The 21,020-nt window shown below is 33.2% G+C and overlaps 1 protein-coding gene across 12 annotated transcripts in view; it reads left to right on the top strand.

The window, feature by feature from the left end:
• The first annotated feature begins 3,756 nt into the window (after positions 1-3,756).
• LOC125050601 (protein unc-13 homolog A) overlaps positions 3,757-21,020 on the top strand; it is a 49,275-nt gene continuing 32,011 nt past the window's right edge. Inside the window, exons 1-11 of one of the 12 annotated variants that reach the window (XM_047650546.1) lie at positions 3,758-9,001; positions 10,360-10,403; positions 10,768-10,858; positions 11,496-11,504; positions 12,313-12,387; positions 12,863-13,082; positions 14,895-15,015; positions 15,452-15,558; positions 16,543-16,684; positions 17,397-17,523; positions 18,935-19,075. In XM_047650546.1, the coding sequence (XP_047506502.1) occupies positions 4,502-9,001; positions 10,360-10,403; positions 10,768-10,858; positions 11,496-11,504; positions 12,313-12,387; positions 12,863-13,082; positions 14,895-15,015; positions 15,452-15,558; positions 16,543-16,684; positions 17,397-17,523; positions 18,935-19,075 (5,577 nt within the window). In that variant the 5' untranslated portion in view covers positions 3,758-4,501. Of the gene's footprint in view, positions 9,002-10,359; positions 10,404-10,767; positions 10,859-11,495; positions 11,505-12,312; positions 12,388-12,862; positions 13,083-14,882; positions 15,016-15,212; positions 15,320-15,451; positions 15,559-16,542; positions 16,685-17,396; positions 17,524-18,934; positions 19,076-21,020 lie in introns of all 12 variants that reach the window. The other 11 variants (XM_047650547.1, XM_047650544.1, XM_047650543.1 and 8 more) reach the window with 11 other exon arrangements.

Below are 21,020 nucleotides of genomic sequence, written 5' to 3'. Positions count from 1 at the left end.
CCTGGAATACATTAAACGGAAAAACTTCTCCAAGATAAAGTTGTCGGAGGTTGCATTAAATCCTTCGTGAGACGCACCACGAATAGCTAATATGAAATTTTAACTTGAGCGCAATAAATAAAGGAAAATGACTATAAGAAAATATTACACCAAATTTCCTTGCGTGCTTGGGAACACCGAAAGAACTGAGAAGGGCGCGATAAATTCTTTAGGTATTTTATAACTTTCAAAAGAAAAGTTTGCGTGCTTATACCGTTGATATTTCTTTCTATCTTTACATGATTGAGTTTTATTAATTACTAAGGTTTTATCTTGAAGCGGATGTAAAAAATTTAGTTTATTTTCGGTTTTGTATTACATGCTAAAGTTATTTAAACTTTTTTTAATAAGAATAAGGGGTTATTATAATCAGAGTTGTCGATTATCCTTGTGTGTAAACGAACAATTTTGATATTTGTCGCAGCACTCATAAATCATAGAAGAGTGGTACCACTCTTTGTACATTTCATCTCCCGGGATCATGATATCCACAAGCATATTATTATCATACCACTTTAATTTATAAAACTTTAAGCAAAAAAAAAATCTAAGCATTTTAAAGTTGTTGTAAAATAATTGACGTTGGTTATGGTTAAGGGAGAAGGAGTTTACTGTCTGCGTATGCTTTATTGTACTATGAAAAATCTCTGTATTTGTATCTAAAAGCAATGCATAAATCAGCTTAGTTAATTATTATTTATGCTCAACAATTTTTAATGCAGTCTACCGCTAAGCAATCTCAATTTAATCGCGATAAATTTTTCAACATATTTAGAGCGTATAAAAGTTTTACGAGAATTAAATTTGGATAAAAAAAATTCAGTTGCTTCACGCAAATAGAACATGACCTTGTTACTTGTTAGCATTATATTTAATTTTTAATTAAGTACGAAACCGAATAAAACAAACTGAAAGCGTAATTATGAATATTTAATTTGGCTTTTAATGTGTTAAATTAACAATGCAAAAACTTTCAGACTTTTTAAATATTTTTTATGTTGTAATAGTACGACAATATCTTACAAAAGTTATGTTAAGTTATTACCTCCAAATTTAAATAGATTTAATGGACTAAAACGGACGTAATACGATACGGAACGTAACGTAGTTTAAAATATCCAAGAAACGGTGCAATTTGGGTACAATATTTTTCGTCAGTATATTTATACAGTATTTACGATTTCCTTGACCTACATAGTAATAATAATAATAAAAAATTCATAAATAGAGAATTAAAACAAATTAAAAAAAACTTTGGTCCTTGTTTTCGTTCAATGCTGGCAACATTTCCTCGCTGTATTGCGATACTTATTCGTTGAGCGAGGAAACACTAGCTCAGGTCACCAGGGTCACCGGTGCTATCTACCAGGCCCAACTTAAACCTTTAATTTGTCCCTGTGCACTTGAAATCTACGGCGCAAGAGTCTCTACTTTAAATTGAACAAAATCGAAGTTGGAGGAAAGAAAATTGATTGTTTATAGAAATATAGGGTAAAGAAAAACCTTGATATGGTAAATTTATATTGCCTAAATGGCAGGAAAAGTTAACACTTGATTAACAACTGAAGTCTTAAATGTGACCGTGACGTTATATTTAAAATATCGGTCGAGATACTGCGAACAATATTAATTTTTATATAAAAGCATTTTCATCATAAAAAATACTAAAGAATTGACTTGGCAAGATTTGTTAATGACAAATAAAAAAGAGTCTAGGGTCGAGGGTACACTAAATGTAATACTGATGTAGGTCAGGTCAATCACATTATTAGAAATGATCATTGAATACTAAATGAGGGTTTGAATAATTTACGTTCGAGTTTTATATTAAATAGAACAATTCGTAACAGCAACGAACCATAGATAGGAATTGCTCGTTGATAATAATAAATTACTTTAGAATATACAATCCAGGCTCTTATATTTCGGGAGCTTTCAACTTCACACTTGTAGTCGAAATTTATTATTTAATGTTCGATTGATTATTTGATTATTTGAAATAAGGTACTTCACAGAATTTACGGTGATAACATTAAAAGGTATCGGATTATATTTAATTTTTATAAGACAGAATAATATTGTTAAATATTTAACGTTATGTATGACATATATATATTTACAAGCAGCTGGTAAATTCCAATTATAGGAAAACCTAATGATATAAAACTGAAAACAATATACATAAATTAGGTGTAAAAATTGTGCACGATTTTCCCTGGGAGAGTGAAACTCTTCCGAATAAGATGAAAGTCAAGATTGTTAATTGAATTAGCTTTGGATATTAGCCTAACAGTCTTACCGATAGTATCTCTTACTTTAATTAATAAAGCGAAAGGTCATTTTAATGCTTCCACGTATACGGCCTTTAAAATATTTTACTTTATATCGTGAACTTCTTTAACGAAAAAAAATGTTTCTAATATAAAAATATGATTAAACAGAAATTTATATTTACATTTTTATTCATATTTCTTTATGCGACATGTGTGAAGTTCATTTATCGAAAAGTGTTATTATCATATAGACTTGATATTCACTGACTACATGTTTTACATGAAAGAGTAAGGATTCATAATATTAGAAAAAAATCAAAGTATGAGCTTAAGGTCATATCTAAATATTTAGCGTTATTTTATATCAGGGGGCACTGAAGTGTAGGCTAAAGAGTAAAGCTAACATGACTGCGTGTCAACACTACGAAGTACTACGAAATTGCTACGACATTCACGCTTGATAACGTAGCATGTATTATAACGTAATGCTGCGTTATTGATCTTATTATCGAGTACTTTTACTACATTTTCATATAGATTTTAAACGTGTTTTCACATTTTCTAACTAATTTTCTTTGAATGTTTTAGATTTTCAACAGTTATTATAGTATTTATCAAATCATAGATAGCAATATCTAATGAGAAAAACAACAATCCCAAGTTTATTTAAGGAAATAACTAGTTATTTTATAAACAAAATAAAAACATTAATATTAATTCCTTCATTAACGCGCTATGCATATAATAGTTACTTAATATTTATGTTTAACGCGAGTAGTGTGCGTGTTAAATCATGATTACAATTTGTCACGAATAAGCTTAAACAACAATCTACAAAGATTTTTTGTGGTCACAAATAAGTGAAATTTTAAAATGGAATTCAAATCAAATTTCTTAATTTTGTTATTTCATATGGTTAGGGACGCATGAAGCGTAAAAAATATATTTTTTTACTTTAATATTCAGTGCTTGTTTTATCTATACCAATGCAATAACACAACCCTTGTTTACTCGTACAAAAATATTTCTAACATGTTCTTAAGAGACGTCGCGTCAAACCGAGCGGGTTCATTAACCGCAACTTGTTATGAAACAAGTCGGCTTCGGAGTGCAACATCTGGCCCCATATTTGAACAATTGCCAAGTGCATTTCTCTTTTCACTGCCGCTCTAGCGTAATAATCTTTGGACCATTTGTTCGCGCGTTGCGGTGTGGCCAAACTTGGCACGCGCTTTCACGACTTGTCACAGTGATTGGCTCTTATTGATGAATATAGTAAAATGAATCAATTTCAAATTTGGAATTGTAACACACACAAACAACAATTGAACATGTAAAACAGTATGAGGTTATAAATAATAACCAATTCATTGATATGTCGCATAAAACGTCTTTGAATCGTCTTTTATTGAGTATGGCCTACAAATCCAATTAGTGTTTAACTAAACTTTTGGCAGGCTTTGGCGGGTTTCCAAGCATTTCAATCAGAAATTACCATTCCAAATACTCTATATCCGTTACTGTATTTATTTGCTATCAAGTCTATTTGCTTTAATAACAATAGGTTCATAGAATATATTTGTCTATAAATATGTATGAAGTATACAATATACATCCTTATCCTAATTTAGCGAAGCGGTAGCATGACCTGGCATTCCTTATCCCTTCTATCCTTCTATGCTGGGCGTGCTTTCCACCACTGAGATTTTCTCATGTGGAATCTTAATCGAACCGTTTAGCTGCCTCCGACAAAGACACATAAACGTAAAACACACAAAAGAATTGTCCATAACCTATCGATACTAATAATTGAATTGAATTTTGTGTTGTTGATGTGTCTTCCTGAGGTTTTAGAACTCCCCACTAGTGTGTGCATAACCCTCATTATGTGCAAACTAGTGATGTTGTTTCAAGACTAACCAATTATATCCTTACAGAAGTGCAATAATATTAATTAAAATTAATAATTAACTATTCCGTCGAAGTACAAAGTATATGCAGTGTTAAAGAATATATTATTTTTTAAATCTAAACTATAAAGTGGACAAAATGCACTGAAAGTGAAGTGTTAAAATGTTTTCAATGAAAACTGTTCGCGGCATAGGATTTTTTTGTGTGCAAAGTGTTAAGTGTAAGATATGGGATGACTCATAGTGAAGGATGTGGCCAGCTCACTCTTCGATCACAAGATGATGCACGAAATTCTCGACAATGTTGGGGCAGGCGCAAGCGGCATGATGGAGGAAAACGAGGGAGGAGGGAGTGGGGGTGCCGCGGCCGATATGGACGATTGCGGCTCCCTCTCCCTACCTCCTGACCTGCCCCCCTATTCAGGCGACTACATTATCAGTGACTATATGGAGAGGCTCGGTACTCGTCTTAATATTCTGGAAACTGAGCTCAAGTACGCGTGGAGAGCCTTAGATCTCCTCAGCCAAGAATATGTAAGAATGTGGGATCGATTAGAAAGACTCGAGTCTTTGCTCGCAGATCAACAGGGTGTTATATCAACTCTTCTAGATTTTTATACATGTCGAAGTGTATCTCGAGATCCTCTTTCTAGACTTGAAGTGATAAGGGAAATACTCGGAAATGGGACTGTGGAAGATGGTATAGAAGAGGGACTAGATATAGCCAGTCGAAATGCTGTTCTATTAGATCAGCAAGAAGAAGTAATGGAATCGGACGAAGCTTTTTATAGAAGTTTAAACCAAGCTTATAGGGACGATTACGTTTATGAAGAAACATCAAGACCTACGTCACAGCTAGACATGATTTGGGAAGCACCTGAGGAGCCTGAATTAGATATAGCATCTGCTGGCCAAATATATAGTGCAAAAGATTATAAACATTATCGGGGTATACAAAGTGGGCCTGGTATAAGTGAAAGAGATTTAGTCCATATGTCTACATTAGGTACAATAGAACAAATAACTGTAGATAAATTGCATGAATTAGATAGGCTGACTACGCAATTACACAAAGATTCAAGAGAGTTAAAAGACTTAAAAGCTAGACTTCTTAGTCCAGAAATTAAGATCACAGCAAAACATGACAGAGATATAGAAGCAAAAGCACTTGTGGAAGATGGAAATATAATTAATGAACAGTTAAAGGGCGTTTATATAGGCGGTGATAATTGGGCCTTGAATGATATGATGAAAAGTTTTGATGAATTTATGCTTACAACACCAAAGGATAATATACTTACAGATAAATCACCATCTAGATTATCACTAACTGAAAGCACAGTTGGAGATAGAACCGTGGACTATTTACCCAATTCGCTTTCTCCACGCCGGAAATTTGTACCAGAAAGGACTTCTACTGAACCTTATACAACAGTAACAGGTCGTTTAGCTTATAGTTCTGCTGTAGCAAATGCCGAGATAAATGCGGCTAAAGCATCTAAATCTCCCAGTGCATTATCAAAAGACCGATTCGATTATGGCTCGGATTATCAAGTTAGCGATCATACTGGGCAAAATTACTTTTCTTCTAAGATCACTCAACAAGCATTTACTGACTCTTATAAACAAAGCAAAGAACAACACTCACCAACATCGATACATGATTTATATGATGGAGGCGTGGATAACCGACTTGATTTGACTTTTGGTGAACTGCGTAAATCTCCCAGTCCTCCACCTCCAGCACCACCAAATGGAGCTGATATATTTGGGCCTATCGAAAATAATAATGAAACATTAGCAAGGCATCAAAATTTACTTTCGACAGGCCTTACAACTATGCAAGCAGAAAATATGAGATTAAGTCCTAGGTCGCCTAAATCTCCAAAAACATCACCGAAGCATTTGAAAAGAGATAACACTAACATTGTAACAGCTAAGTCAGATTCTGGATTATCATCTATGAGTGGATGGTCGAGTTTAGAAAAAAGTCCAGGCTCTCCGAAAACTGGCCGAGTGTCACATATTCAAGAAGGTCATAAAATAAGAGTTCAATCACCACAATCAATTCAAAGAAATACTTATGAAGATGCAAAACCATATTTAGAAACCTTGGTAGATTCATATCTATATGAAGATAAACAATACCAAAAGGAATATATTTCACATAAGCCTGATAATCCAAAGGATGAAAAAAATATAATTGATCTTAATAAGTTACATGATAATGTCGGTAACATGTTTATAAAAAATGACAGTAATTTTCCTGTACCGAGTCAAACTACACTTAGTAATATAGGAGAGTATTATTACGGTCATGATGCACCATCCATATACTCGGTAGCTGGAAATAGACAACCAATTTTTACTACTGTGTATAGCACACCGAGAGGAATGCTTACTGAAGATAGAAGTTTTTCCGAGTTAATAGATAGAAATCAAATTTTAGAATCAGATATAAAACAGGCTATAGATCCATATCCTCCTGAACCAAGTTATCATGCACAAACAGTAGTTATGTCTGGAAATAATCTTAACAAGAAATCCTTGACTCGAACAAATACGATGACCGGATCAGATAGCAGTTTTCAAAATGGATATAAAGTGTCTCGTACGGGATATCCTCCTGGAAACCTTAACGACGCATTATCATACTATCCTACATCTAGTAGGTATGACTCACCAAAACGTACACCGTTAGAAGAACGTATGTCTTGGCAAGGTGGAAGTCGATCACCAACGAGCTCAGTAGAAACACTAAGTTTAAAATCACACTCTCTCAGTATAACGGAACGAAAGCAATTTCAAAATCAATTACAACAAGAGTACTTTAAACAACAACAGTATGACCAACGTAACGGAAACATTACAACCGACATACAGAGTCATGAAAAATCAGGTTCAGACCAAAAAATTAAAAAAGATCAGTATACCATGGATTCTAGTGGTATTTTAGTTTCAGAGTCAGGCTATTTATCTATTTCTTCGAACTTAAAAATGAAGACCCAAGATAGGCAAAGTAAAAAGCCTAAACGAACTTCATCTTTAAAATCTGCAATGACTTCGATGAGTCAGTGGTTGCCAGATTTGCATTTACCTAAAAAGCATAGGTCACATTCCCTTCCATCTGGTGTAGATTCTGTTGATCAGGAGCAACAAGAAAAAACTTTGAAAGAAAGGCTATTGTCAGCACAAAGAAGAAAGAAAAAATACCATTTAGTAGCCTCGATGTCAGGTTTATTGCAAAAGGCAAGGAGAAAACAACAAGCTAGTCATCAATCTTTATCAGACCCAGAGACTTCTGAAACAGAATGGTCTGGTGGTCGATCGAGTGCTCAGTCAGAAGACAGCGATAGTGTGTTTTCTGATTCAATTCATGAAAATAATATGTTTTCAAAGGTTCCTATTAAACAAAAGCAACGAAAAATAAACAGTCAAGAAAAAATAGAACAACAGCAAATGATTCAAGAATTACAGCAGCAACGAGCTGAATTGCAAGGAGATGCTGATGATGAATGTATATTAGAAGAACATGAACGTTACCCTTCAACATCGAACGGGATACCGCGAGATAAAAGTGACGATATTGACTTTCACTTTGCTAGAGTTAGTCAAATGAATAAAAATAACATTCAAGACTTGGAAAAACTGGATATTGATACTGATATTTCAAACGTCGACCCATTCGAAGATGAAAAAGAAGATAACGATTCACCTGCTGCCATATTCGCAACTGTAGGTGATATGAAAAAGTCTTCAATCACATCAGAAGACTCTCATAGTGATAATAACAAATCATACAGTGGAAGTTCACAAGAGTTTGCAGTTTCTCGTGCTCTAGGCAAATACCGTTTACGTAAATCATCGTCTATTACCGATGATACTTCAGAAACTTCTCCACCAAAAATTGAAACTAATTTTGCTGAGGACATAATAGACGACTCAGATAAATACAACGATAAAAAACAAAATAAATTAAGCCCGCCTGAAGTAGTAAAAAACAATACAGGACGTGCTGACGAGGGCTTTGTATATCCAGAAAGGAGTCCCTCTTTGCAAAGTAACAGAGGCATGCAAAATAAATTTCAACCACGACATCAACAAAGTCTTGATATTCCTAATAAACACGACGATGATGACAGTCGAAGTACACATTCCTGGAGAAGTGGGTCAAGGGTATCGTCAAGGAGGCAAAGTACTGAAGATAGTATTGATTCCGAAGACGAATGGTACCGTTACGAGCTCCGGAAGCTAGAAGAAATGGAGCATTCAGGCCAAGATATAGAAAGAGAACATTTACTACTTGAAGAACCTGAAACATTAGAGGAAGAACCCAATGACATATTAAAAGAAAGGATGTCTTATGTTTTACGGGAGTTGAAACTTAAAACAGCTCCTATTAAAGTCAAATATGACGAAGCAAAAACGGAAGAGACATGGAAAGACATTACAACATTTCCTGATATGGAAGAAAAAATTGAAGACGCTATTTCTCAAAAATATTCGGATGATGAAAAATCGTACGCCGATTCTGGCTCCGGAGAAACATCTGGACCTGATAGTCCAGTTCAAAGTGGCGACGAGTTTGAAGAAGATGACGAAATGCCTCAAATGCGACAAGAAACTATGGGTGTTGAACAACCACCTCATCAAGATGCTCCTGCTGGAAGCAAATGGAAGTTGCTTAAGGCTCTAAAAGACAAAAAAGCTGAAGAAAAAACTACAGAGACACCGGTTGCTACCACACCATCAACAGAAAAGGACAAAGTTAGCGCAGGTGTAAGTTACTTAATGCAAAAATTTCACGAAATTAGAGTTAAAAGTTAGATATATAAAAATGTAATCGAGATATTATGGCTTGACACGTATTTTAAAATACCGTTTGAAAATATTAATTTTGAATAATATTGGAATATAATATGATAGTATTGTTAAGTGATAGTTGGTAATTATTACCAGTATTAATTCCATACTAAAGCTTAATGTGTATGAGCACAGTTGACGTTTTCTCTCTCTCTTTTCGTCTGGTTTATATTACCTGTTAGAAAAAGATGCTTAAAATACTGAGGTTGTGAATATTTATGTCTCATTCCAACTTTATATACAAACATCTTTGAGTATACTCTTCTTTGACAACACTTTTATACGCCGTTGATACTTCAGCTATACAATATTAATGAAGTTCATTTTACAGTACTTATAAAATACTATTTACTTAGAAGATAGGTGCTCTTATGAATACGAAATAGATTAAGGTGGCATATTAACAAAATTACTGTTTCTAATATGAGGCAATAACTAGTTCTACTGCTACAATAATTTATGTCTGCTTAGCAAATTAGCATTTTTTTGACTTCACTTGTTCATGTCGACAAAATTCAAACAAATTATATAACTAGGCCGGTAGTTTAAGCATTTTTGCTTTCTCAACTTCATTTGAAGAGCGTCAAGCATCGAAAATAATTTTGTGGTACAAATTCATCACCATATCATGTCATATCAAATATACGAATCAGGCCTCAGATATATTTTTGCGTACAATATAAATCGCTATTTACAAAACATCGAAGTTCACAAATTCATCGTTATAAAATGAGTGTCACAATTATGTAATTTAGAGTAGAGGAAACAAATTAGTGTGAGTATGTTACGTAGCTCGACACTTTGGTAAATTGTTAGTTGGCACTTGTGGTAGGCAAATTAGGCGTTACGTACAGCTATTAAAGATATGAATTGTGTAGCAAATATGATATAAAAGCTTAACGTTGATATGTATTGGGATTAAGTGTATACAATCCTGCTTCTGCCATATGGTGTTCGCCGAATCCTATACTACGGCTATAAAAATATTTACAATGAGTTTGTTAATTTCAATTCTACCATTGTTTGAACAATTGTAAAAGGACAATAGTATTTATTAGATATCTTTGTAGGTTTTTATGATATTAATTCTCCATTTCAATTGTTACTATTAATAAGTTTTGTAATTGTGTTGGTTCTTATAATAATATAAACTTTATGAATGATATTATAAGAATTATCATGTGATTTATTGTATATTATTTTATTGTTCTTAAATAAATGTTAGGTTTAAGTTTTTTTTGTTTTTATTAATTTTTTATTTTGCTTTTTTATAGAATGGAACCGGTGGATTCAACGAGCAAGGCGGACGAGGCAATGGGTACGTAGATTTCTGACATAAAATATTAAAGGTTTAAATTGATATAATAACCAATGTTATATGCCTTGAAGTCAAAAAGGCTGCATAGCATAACTATAGATTTTTCATTTAGATATTTTATGTATCATTCAAAAAATATTTTTAACTTAATTGTGGTGTTTTAACTAGAACTACTACTAGTTCATCACATACATCATAGGTTTATTTCTAAATATTTCATTTTAAATAACAAATGTGTTTTTGAACAAGATCCTATAAATTATTACTTAATTAAATTTACTGTTTATTATGGACATTCCTACGTATTTTTTTTATATATGTAAAAAAATATACATACAATAATAATAATAACACTTTATTTTAGGCACCCGGGAGATAATCCATTTTATAGCAACATTGATAGTATGCCGGATATTAGACCAAGAAGAAAATCCATACCACTCGTTTCCGAACTTGTAAGTAACCTTTCTGATCTTGATAAGAGACCCGAGGAAATTAGTTTATGTCCTATCTGGCCGGTTTCAATTTACTAAGCCTTTGAAACTTTCCAAAGGTTTATTTGAAACTGACTGTTGATGTCACGCTCGCGTCAACGTTAGCTTTCTCATGCTTAGTAACATTAGGCGCGTAATAAATGTTTTCTTCAGGAGTCAACTTGTGTGTTCCTTGAAAGGGCTATGGGATTTTCGTAAGCGTTTTTAATAACCACAGAAATTCGATATTTAAAATTTGTTCGTATTTTGAAATTAAACGTATTTCTACTTTATCTAACAAAACACGATTATGTTTTGGCGTATTTCACTTTATACGATTATTGCTTTGTAAAAAAGTAACACATTAAAAAACATTTCCCATACTTCTTTCAATATTAACCTAAATTTTAGTTTATAAACTTTCTTTGGTGTATCAATGTTATTTCTTATGTGATTTTCCTTTCTAACCTTGGTGGCCGTATTGATTAATGTTTTAGTGAGCCTATCATCATAACCTGGATCGAAATTTAGAGGTCACCTAATTGTAGATATGAATAACGAATATTCCTGATTAAATTAATGGTTATATTGCATTTTATCCCCAACCGTGGACCCGCAGGTTCTCAAGGTATATCTCTCCCAATAAACTTTCTTATTTCTGCATGCAGTTCTAATAATAGCTTTAAATATGCAGAGTGTTAAATCGGCCTAATGTTGTATCTAATGGATAGAACAGTAATAATTAATAAAAGCAATAGGTCATATGTAATGGTCTGGTTTCTATATCCCTTATTATTAACTTATTCGTTTCTACTCTAGACAAGGACAGTTGCCTAATCGAACTAAATCAGGTTCGCTATATAATAATAATGACAAACGTTGGGCAACAACTCACGAAAAAACCAATCACGTGATACTTTGATTATGTATATTAATGTATTACGTATGAGTATTATAGTAACACCTCATATATTAATGTTACCAACAGAACTTACTATATTATAATATATAATATATGTTTTATACGTAAGAAAAAAATGTATTTGCAATGTGCAGGTTGTAGCATACAGAAGCTGTAGAATTTGAATGTAATAATTGTTAAAACACGTTTATAATCAATTTCGAACAACATACGGCCGATTTATTATTATTTAACATCATCAACGTTTTTTGCTTGCTTTGCCCAAAGATGCATGACTACGGATTGACGTTATATTAATATTAATTCCATATAAAATATGCACATAGGCTTTACTTGTAGGTAAACATATTTTAGATTATAACAATATTGTTTATGCGTTTTAAGCACATTTTATAGTGGTTTATAAATAATTATTGAAATTTTAACGTATGATGAAACACGGAAAGCTTTTAGGCATGCGTAGAAATAAAAATACATTATGAATTTGTTTTATTGAAATTATTTTCTTGCTCAGACCATGGCTGCTACTAAGAGAAATGCCGGGTTGACATCTGCTGTGCATCGAGCAACACTGAATGACGAAGAATTGGTGAGACAATTAATATTCTATCAATATTAATATTTATTATATCATAGATACTCTGTATTTGCGAACACTTGACCTGTGTAATAATATTAGCACCACCGTATGTTATAAAAACATTTTTATATTTACTTAAAGCAATTTATTTTAAATAAAATATCATATCTCGGAATATGTGGGGTATGGTATACAATAGGCGCGAATTCCGATTTGAAGGCAACTATAACAGGTAACATTTTGGTATTCAGTAAGCAAACAAGGCTGTTACCGCTTAAAAGCCTTTCGAGAGGTGAGGTAACATTATAAGTGAAAATCTTTGTGTGGTAAGGTTTTAGGTAAAATTATTGTCAAAGTTAGATAATAGTTTATTATATAGTAGTATAGTTTATTATTCTAATAAGAATAACTTACAGTGGATAAAGGAGAGTGAGTATGCCCTACATTTGAATTTTCCTTAATTACGTCAACAATTTCTTTACAGAAAATGCATGTGTATAAGAAAACTTTACAAGCACTTATCTACCCCATATCTTCAACCACACCCCACAATTTTGTACTTTGGACGGCGACATCACCAACATATTGCTATGAATGCGAGGGCCTACTTTGGGGAATTGCAAGGCAAGGTGTCAGGTGTACAGAATGCGGTGTCAAGTGTCACGAAAAGTGTAAAGATCTCCTCAACGCTGACTGCCTACAGAGTAAGTTTCGTTTTTGTCTACTGCAAATTTTAAAACCACTTCTAATTTCAGTTCTCAGCCTAAATTTACGAGATTTAAAAAGTACTTTAGTATAATAAAATAAATAAATAATCTAATAAATTGATACTAAATTAATATGTAAAACATGTTGTCTCAAGTAAATTGTTAATACCAATAGAACCTTTTTACGCATTTCGACTTTTCTAAGATCAATCGTTACGTCATTATATTTGAAGAGAAAAAACCAATAAACTGACGAAGATAATGTTTGTTGGGAGCTGCGAAGCGCTCTCCCTTATTAAACTCAAGTTGTGTCAAGTTGTTCTCACAGAGGTCACATTGTCTGTACTGGTGACACGAAAATTGTCATTCTTCGCTTTATTGTTCTATATTCAAATTTTTACTTGTGTTTCGTACTTTTTGATGTTGTTCTTGATGTGCTATGACAAAACAACTAGCCAACTGAATTTAAAGGTAGGTAGTGAAGGCCCTGAAATGTAGTTTCATGGAGTGCATGGTAAGGTATATTGCACACTTTTGGGCATTTCTTCTACTCAGTGTTTTTCTGTCCAATGAATAATAATTTCCTGCCTTTATGTGTGCTTTGTGCCAAAGGTTGCATGTGTGTTCAGCAGTGTGTTTAACGATCAAACATCGTCATAAAATCGTCCATTGTATAATGTTTTTGAGGCAGGAAGACTTATTGAATATTTTTTGCTGATGTTTATGTTGTTTTATTTTACTGTATTTCTTCCTTTCTCTTGTGTCAGACCTCATATAATAGCATGAGTTACCCATCAAAATCGGTGTTCGCTTCATCGGTGCATGGCTATCGATATACGGTTTACACTATTTTCAAAATTATTCCCTATTGTAATTTTAATCTCATTTGTGCACATTCATTAAGGCGGGCAGTCGGTTGTAACGAATAATGTGATTTTTTTTAACTTCGACTGCACGTCATCATAATAGTCATAGTCTACATTTTAAAGGCATTATATCAATACTTTACACCACATACACACTTCCTCTTCATACATACCATTAGACAATGACACGTATACAATCTTCATCGTAGTGTTGTGGTATGTATGTTTTTGAAGTGTAGATCTTTATCATGTAGATAGGGACCCGGTCCTCTCCCTTCGGGTGCCCCGCCCAACGCCGAAACTAACAAAATCCTGGAACGGAGTCGAATTCTCAATACCCTACTTTACAATCCACTGTGTTAAACACTCTTAACCGAATTGGCTAGACGCTTCAAATACACCAGTGCCCTAATAAAATGGACTAAACAATTTGAATGTTAGCATTGTGTGCACGCAATCCACAACCTCTCCACTTAACATTATATGTGGTCTTAGATTAAATGTTTTTCTTTCTCGCGTCTATAATTTTATTTGACTATCTCTTCTTTTATTCTTTAATAATTTAAATTCTCATTCTTTTAACCATTTTAAAAGGCTGCCTGAAATGCGCAGTTAATATAAATTACAAGTTCATGACAGACATAACTAATACAGTGAAAATCAAGGGTATGATATAACGGAGTCTAATATTTAAAAATTTAAAATTTTGCGATGGTGGCGTCGTGCTCAGGTTTGCTTCGGCTGGCGCAGCTCAGGAATATTGACGTAACTAGAACCGACAGTAAGTCCTCATTTCTGTTTTTGTTTGCCAAGTTGGATTCTGGTTAGGTTGTGTTCTATGAGTGGTCGTGGCAGGCCTGACTGCAGGGCGGGGAGCCCCTGCCTGGCGCAGCCCGCAGCATCAAGAACTGTCTTTGCACCGCCTGAGCAGTGTGTTTCGCAGGGGCGGCCGAGAAGTCTTCCAAACATGGTGCCGAGGACAAAGCAAACTCTATCATAACAGCCATGAAAGAACGAATGAAGCAACGGGAAAGAGACATGCCAGAAATCTTTGAACTCATCAGGTAAAACATTTTTGATTCTATGTTAAATTCTGTTATTTTTTGCAAAGATGACTAATTCCCTATTTTATAGATCAGCTTAGATTGGAGAGATTTATGGTTTGAAATTTTAATACAATTGTAATTAAGAAGTTGCTTAATTTTAGTTCTTCTAGAAGTTTGTATAGAACGTGCTATTGAAACGAATATGTATGTAACAGACGCGTGTTCAGCATGGAACCAGATGGACACTCGACGCACATGAATACGGTGAAGCAGTCCGTCCTCGATGGTACTTCGAAATGGAGCGCCAAGATCGCCATCACAGGTTGGGAGTTGTGTCGTGGCTAACCCTTTCTTTTCCAACAGAATCCGGAACCAGGGATGGCGTCGACGCACCAGAACACACACATTACAATCACAACACTAAATTGCGTCTTTCGTTTCATGTGGCGACCAGGCGGACTTTTAACGTCGATCCCGACACACACATAGACAACTTAGAACAGGCTGAGCAAATTACTATTGAAGGAACTTCAAAGTGGTCCTGCAAAATCGCAATCACAGGTTTGCAGTGGTCTTTTGCGGCTGCGGACCGCGTGCTCGCAAGTTTGATCTATTAGTCTGAATCTTCGCCTGATTTCTCTTTACCTCCTATGTCTGCTCAAGTTTAAAATTGTTACTGGAAAGTAAACAATCCTTTACTTTAGAATTACATATAGACTTGAGCAGACACTGAACACATACCTAACCCGATCCATTCACGAATAATAGCACCACCCATCACCTATATAAATCGTAGCTTAATCAACTGCAAATGACTTGAGGAAATTCCACGAATCAACACCTTTCTTAAAAATGTACACGGTTTGAGTACACACAAGCGAATTTTTAATTGCCACACAAACGCGAACACAAACACACTCCAGACTGCATGTTTAACACAAATATAAATAAGCATTTTGAAGATAACAATGCAGGAATTTAAATAGATCTAAGATAAACTCGATGATAACCGATAAATAGTAGGTGAATGCATTTAATTAGCATTACGCATGTCTGAATCCCAGCTCTTCTTCTATTCTATCTACTTCTGGATTCGTGAAAATTCCCACAAAATTAGCTCATTTCCAAGCATACCTTATGAAATATTCTCGACAAAGTTCCATTAGCATTTGCGATAATGTAGTCGCTATGTTTCAAGTTGTTTTAGATTTCGAGTTTGGGCATATCTAGTTGAAATTTTTGGTAGATTTGAAGTTAGAGTCTTTTACCCCGACACATCTTTCATGGGATCACTCGTTTGAGGTACATTGGAAGCTTGGGGCAGGTAAGTAATCATTATGTAAACGTTGTGATAATGATAAAGTACTAACTTGCTGTGTAAAATACTTAAGTTGCGATTAGCTTTTAGTAATTTCAGCTAAGGCAAGAGAACATGTAACTCCATCGTAAAGTCGAATATTTAAAAAGCTAAGACTGCTTACTACGTAATATTATATAAAATTTATGAGAAGCTTCAAAGTTATTAAAGGTGCCCTTTATGGGCAGTTATTTGTGCGCAAGGCCTGATCGCTAAGGACAAGAGCGGCACCTCCGACCCCTACGTTACCGTCCAGGTCAGCAAGGTCAAGAAAAGAACCCGAACAATGCCGCAGGAGCTAAATCCTGTTTGGAATGAGAAGTTTTATTTGTGAGTATTGCTACCTAATTTTTTTTTAAACAAAATATTATACTACTTCCATAAACATTTATTCTAAAAATAAAGCCTTTAATTGATTTTGTCAAACAATTTACTCTTATACATAATTAAAACGTAACAGCAAATTTAGATTTATTTTATGCCCCAGCTATCTACTATATAAAATTCTCGTGTCACAATGTTCGTTCCCATACTCCTCCGAAACGGCTCTGACGATTCTGATGAAATTTTTATGCATATTCAGTGCATAAAAAATTTGGCTACTATCTATCATTCAAACCCCTAAGTGACAAGGAGTGTCCACCCTAAAAAAAAATTTTTAGATAATATTTTTTTTATTGTGGCATTAAAAAATACATACAACTCTATAATATTTTCACCCCTCTACGATCAACCCCTATTTTTTATTATAGTAGATAGTTATTTTTATTGAACTAAAACATGTTTCCTAGAAATAATATACATGGCAAAACAACGTTCGTCGGGTCAGCTAGTAATTATATAAATTCCATTATTTCATAACGATTCATTATGAAATAATGGTTATAATCTCGTAGTTTGTCATACTATTAACAATTTGTTTAGCGTCAAATCTATTTGGACCAGTCCAATAATAAATGTATGTAATTTTAACGGAAATCTAAAAAAATATCTACACGGTCAAGGTTTACTTTAGATAATTAAATATTTAATTTTTTAACAGCGAGTGCCACAATTCATCCGATCGTATCAAAGTCCGCGTTTGGGATGAGGACAATGACTTGAAATCAAAACTTCGTCAGAAATTAACGAGGGAATCGGATGACTTCCTTGGACAGACAATTATTGAGGTAAATTTAATAATTTTTTTTGATTGCTAATTAAACTCAAATTGAAATGTATTAGATAACATAAGCGGAATATAAAACACTATACTTTTAAATTTTGCAATGAAATCGAAATGTGTTACTGTTATTATTACTAGGCTTGGTTTTTTGATTATTAAATTTATTCAAGTATTTTTTTAATAATTTATTAAACTAATTTAAAAAAAACATTGTAAGGAAAAGAAAAATTATTGCAACATTAGAATGATGAGCATGGCCTATATTTACGTACAAAATATATTTAAAAAATTGGTTTAATTATGCTGGAGTCTAGACTAGCTACCAGCTCTGGACTAAAACCTGTTTGGTAGTTTATTATAATTTATCTCATTGTATATATCTATAAAATGACCTTTTAAAGCGATATCTTTTAGACAACTGTTCTTCGACTTAACTCAAGAAAACACACTGTAATTGGTCAGTCTAAAAATGTATCTATTCAGTGAAAGTAGTAAAAATATATTTTTTAATCTTAAGTAATTATCAAATGCATTTGAATTTTATAAAATTGTATTTTAAATTATAATAATCCAGTACCGCGCAGATTGCATCACATTCTTTGATATTTTTTTTCAACAACAAGTAATCAGCATTCTGTCTGACACATGTCGTTGTCTTTTGGATTTGAAACATGCCGGTTTTCGCACTTTCCTTCACCGTATGAGTTCGATTCGTGTACAGACTGGGATTGTACCTACGTCCTCAGGGATGAAAGTCGCACGCTGATACCATTAGGGCAACTCTTCTGATTTTATTTTAAATTATACTTCCGTAAATATAGACACAATTACTTCCGCTTTGACATTTCTCTAGACAGCTATAAATTATTTACATTCACTTGCTCTTATTTCCCGCTGTGAATGCAGTATACTCCGACTTTTAAACTCGAACAATTCCTTTGCGACTGCAACTTGAAGATATTTAATTTCATCAATGGAAATGCGATCTATTGAGTAAAGAAATTGCATTGAAAAATTAAAAAGTTATTCTTTGAATAAGACGTATATACATTTTCTTTGACAGTGAAGAAGTTGGATGTTTACTATAATAATTACATATTATTATTACATAACAAGCTATAACATTTATATACATAAAACCCATTTACCCTCTATACAATAATTAACATTATTTTCTTACTGTTAGTTAACGGAAACATAAAATAGCGAATTTCCTTTATATGTAGGTTGGATGCAAAATTTATACCTAAATACTTCGGACTAAAGCATCAACAGCTGTTTTATAAAAATATACCTATAAATATTTGAAAAACTAATATTTCTTATTATTATAGAACTTAACGCGAAATCATTTTCACGTCCCAGCAATTGAAAAACTAACTCCATTTTATAATACAGAATGTATTATTTCCTAGGTTCGAACTCTGTCGGGTGAAATGGACGTTTGGTACAACTTAGAGAAGAGAACAGACAAGTCAGCGGTATCTGGAGCTATCAGACTTCACATCAATGTTGAGATCAAAGGAGAGGAGAAAGTAGCGCCTTACCATGTTCAGGTAAGTTATTTTGTAAAGAAAACAGTTCTATTAAGCTCACTTCAATATTTAAGTTCGAGTATTGCTCGAAAAATATTCATATAATCTGAAAGTTTCTTGTACAATGCTTGTTGTTATTGACTTTTGAACGTTGATGGAAATATTTTTATTGTCTCCCTATAAATACACATTTCCTTTACAGTAAATGTATATAATATACATCTATAGTATCTTTTAATATTTAATTTAATAATACAAATTTCTTTAATCCTTTATTACTTTGAAAAAGCAAATATAAAATAAAAGCTCTTTAATGCCGTGAACCATATCAAATAAACGTGAAAGGTGACAGCGGCTTTTTAGCATATTTTTTGTTCAAAACAAATCGTTAGCCTTTTGTCTTTTAAACGATGTTACGGACGATTTGGCAGCCTGTCAGTGCCCTAAAAGGAATGAGTCTAAGCTTTATTCATTGGAAATATGTTATTATATAAAGTATTGCTTTGTTGACATAGTTCTCCAGTTGCGTAGTTTTTTTAACTGGAAGTCGATGTCCGTGTCGGCTACCGGCACAACTTTTGTTTTACAAACTCAAAACTCAAACTCAAACTCAAAATATCTTTATTCAAGTGGGTAACCAAGTACACTTTTGAATCGTCAAGTTAAATTAATCACAACATGTAGAGTATCATGTTGACCCTATATATTTTATCGATATTACCTAGATATTCTTAAATATATTTAGCACTTCGTGGCATAACCTAGTACAACAAAAAATACTTAAAAAAGGGGGCCCCTTATAAGAAATAGCTTCCAGCCATTGTATGGACTTTTTATAAAGTATAAAAATAAACAAACTAACATAAAGGGCAAATGAATTACAATACTTTCCAAACCTTTATTAACGTTAAGCGTTATATTATAAACTCTTTTTATAGCTATAATGTGAATTGAATTAACACACTTATATATTCGTCGTTGATTGATGTCTTTTAACATTTTCATACAATGTTCCGTTTTGGCAAAAATCTTTTCCATTAAAAGAAATGGTGTTTAAAAGCAAATTTTCGACCATATGGAGTAATCAACAGGTCCTATATTGGCATTCAGCCGTCTGGCCTTAAGCCAACCACTTTTCCGCATAATTAGTAAATAACAAGCAGCTAACTACTTGTCAAACTTAGTTTTGACAATGCTGTGTGAAACGCATGACTTCACTGTTTTTTTTTGTGATTTTTAGTAACCTTTCATAAAAATAAGATCATGTATATATTCGTATTTTTTAAATCTACAGTGAGCTTGTCATCTTATATTTCCTGACACTATTTGATTTTTCAGTATTCTTCAACCTATAAATTACTTAAGAGATTATATAGATGATGATCGAATCGATTAAAAAGATCTTTAAAAGTAAAAATAATAGAATTAGTCCCACAAAATTAAAAAAAAATTGTATGTTTTAGGTATTACTTTCTCATCTGTAATATTAATGACTAGCTGTGTCTAGTTTAAACGGTATCAATTCGTAGTCTTTATTAAGTGTGCAGCGATAACAACACTTGATATAAACCTTCTTGTCACTTCTGTGATACTATAGACCACTAGTTTTATAATGCATCAAATACAAAGCAATTTAAGAGGATCAAGTTTGTTGTTTGCGTGGAAACATAACTTACGAGTCCTGTTCTAACTTTGTTTAAATCTGTTGCACGCGGTCAACTGGGATGTATTACACGATCGCAGTATGATCTGTACATTATAAAGTACACGTAACATTACATAGACGTTGTGATGATTATTGGTTTCATATTCCCATGGCGCTTTTAATTTGTTCCACCTATTAGTTGTGAAGGCGAATTATATTAATTATGTAATAGCTTAAGGCGTATTGTTTGATAGATAGTCTGTGGAGTGTAAAATTGTCAAAATTAATGGTTGTCTATTATCTATGGTATAATACACGACT

This window comes from Pieris napi, chromosome 6, assembly GCF_905475465.1.
Source record: "Pieris napi chromosome 6, ilPieNapi1.2, whole genome shotgun sequence".
Taxonomy (NCBI): domain Eukaryota; kingdom Metazoa; phylum Arthropoda; class Insecta; order Lepidoptera; family Pieridae; genus Pieris; species Pieris napi.
This window is presented reverse-complemented; position numbering and strand designations above follow the sequence as displayed.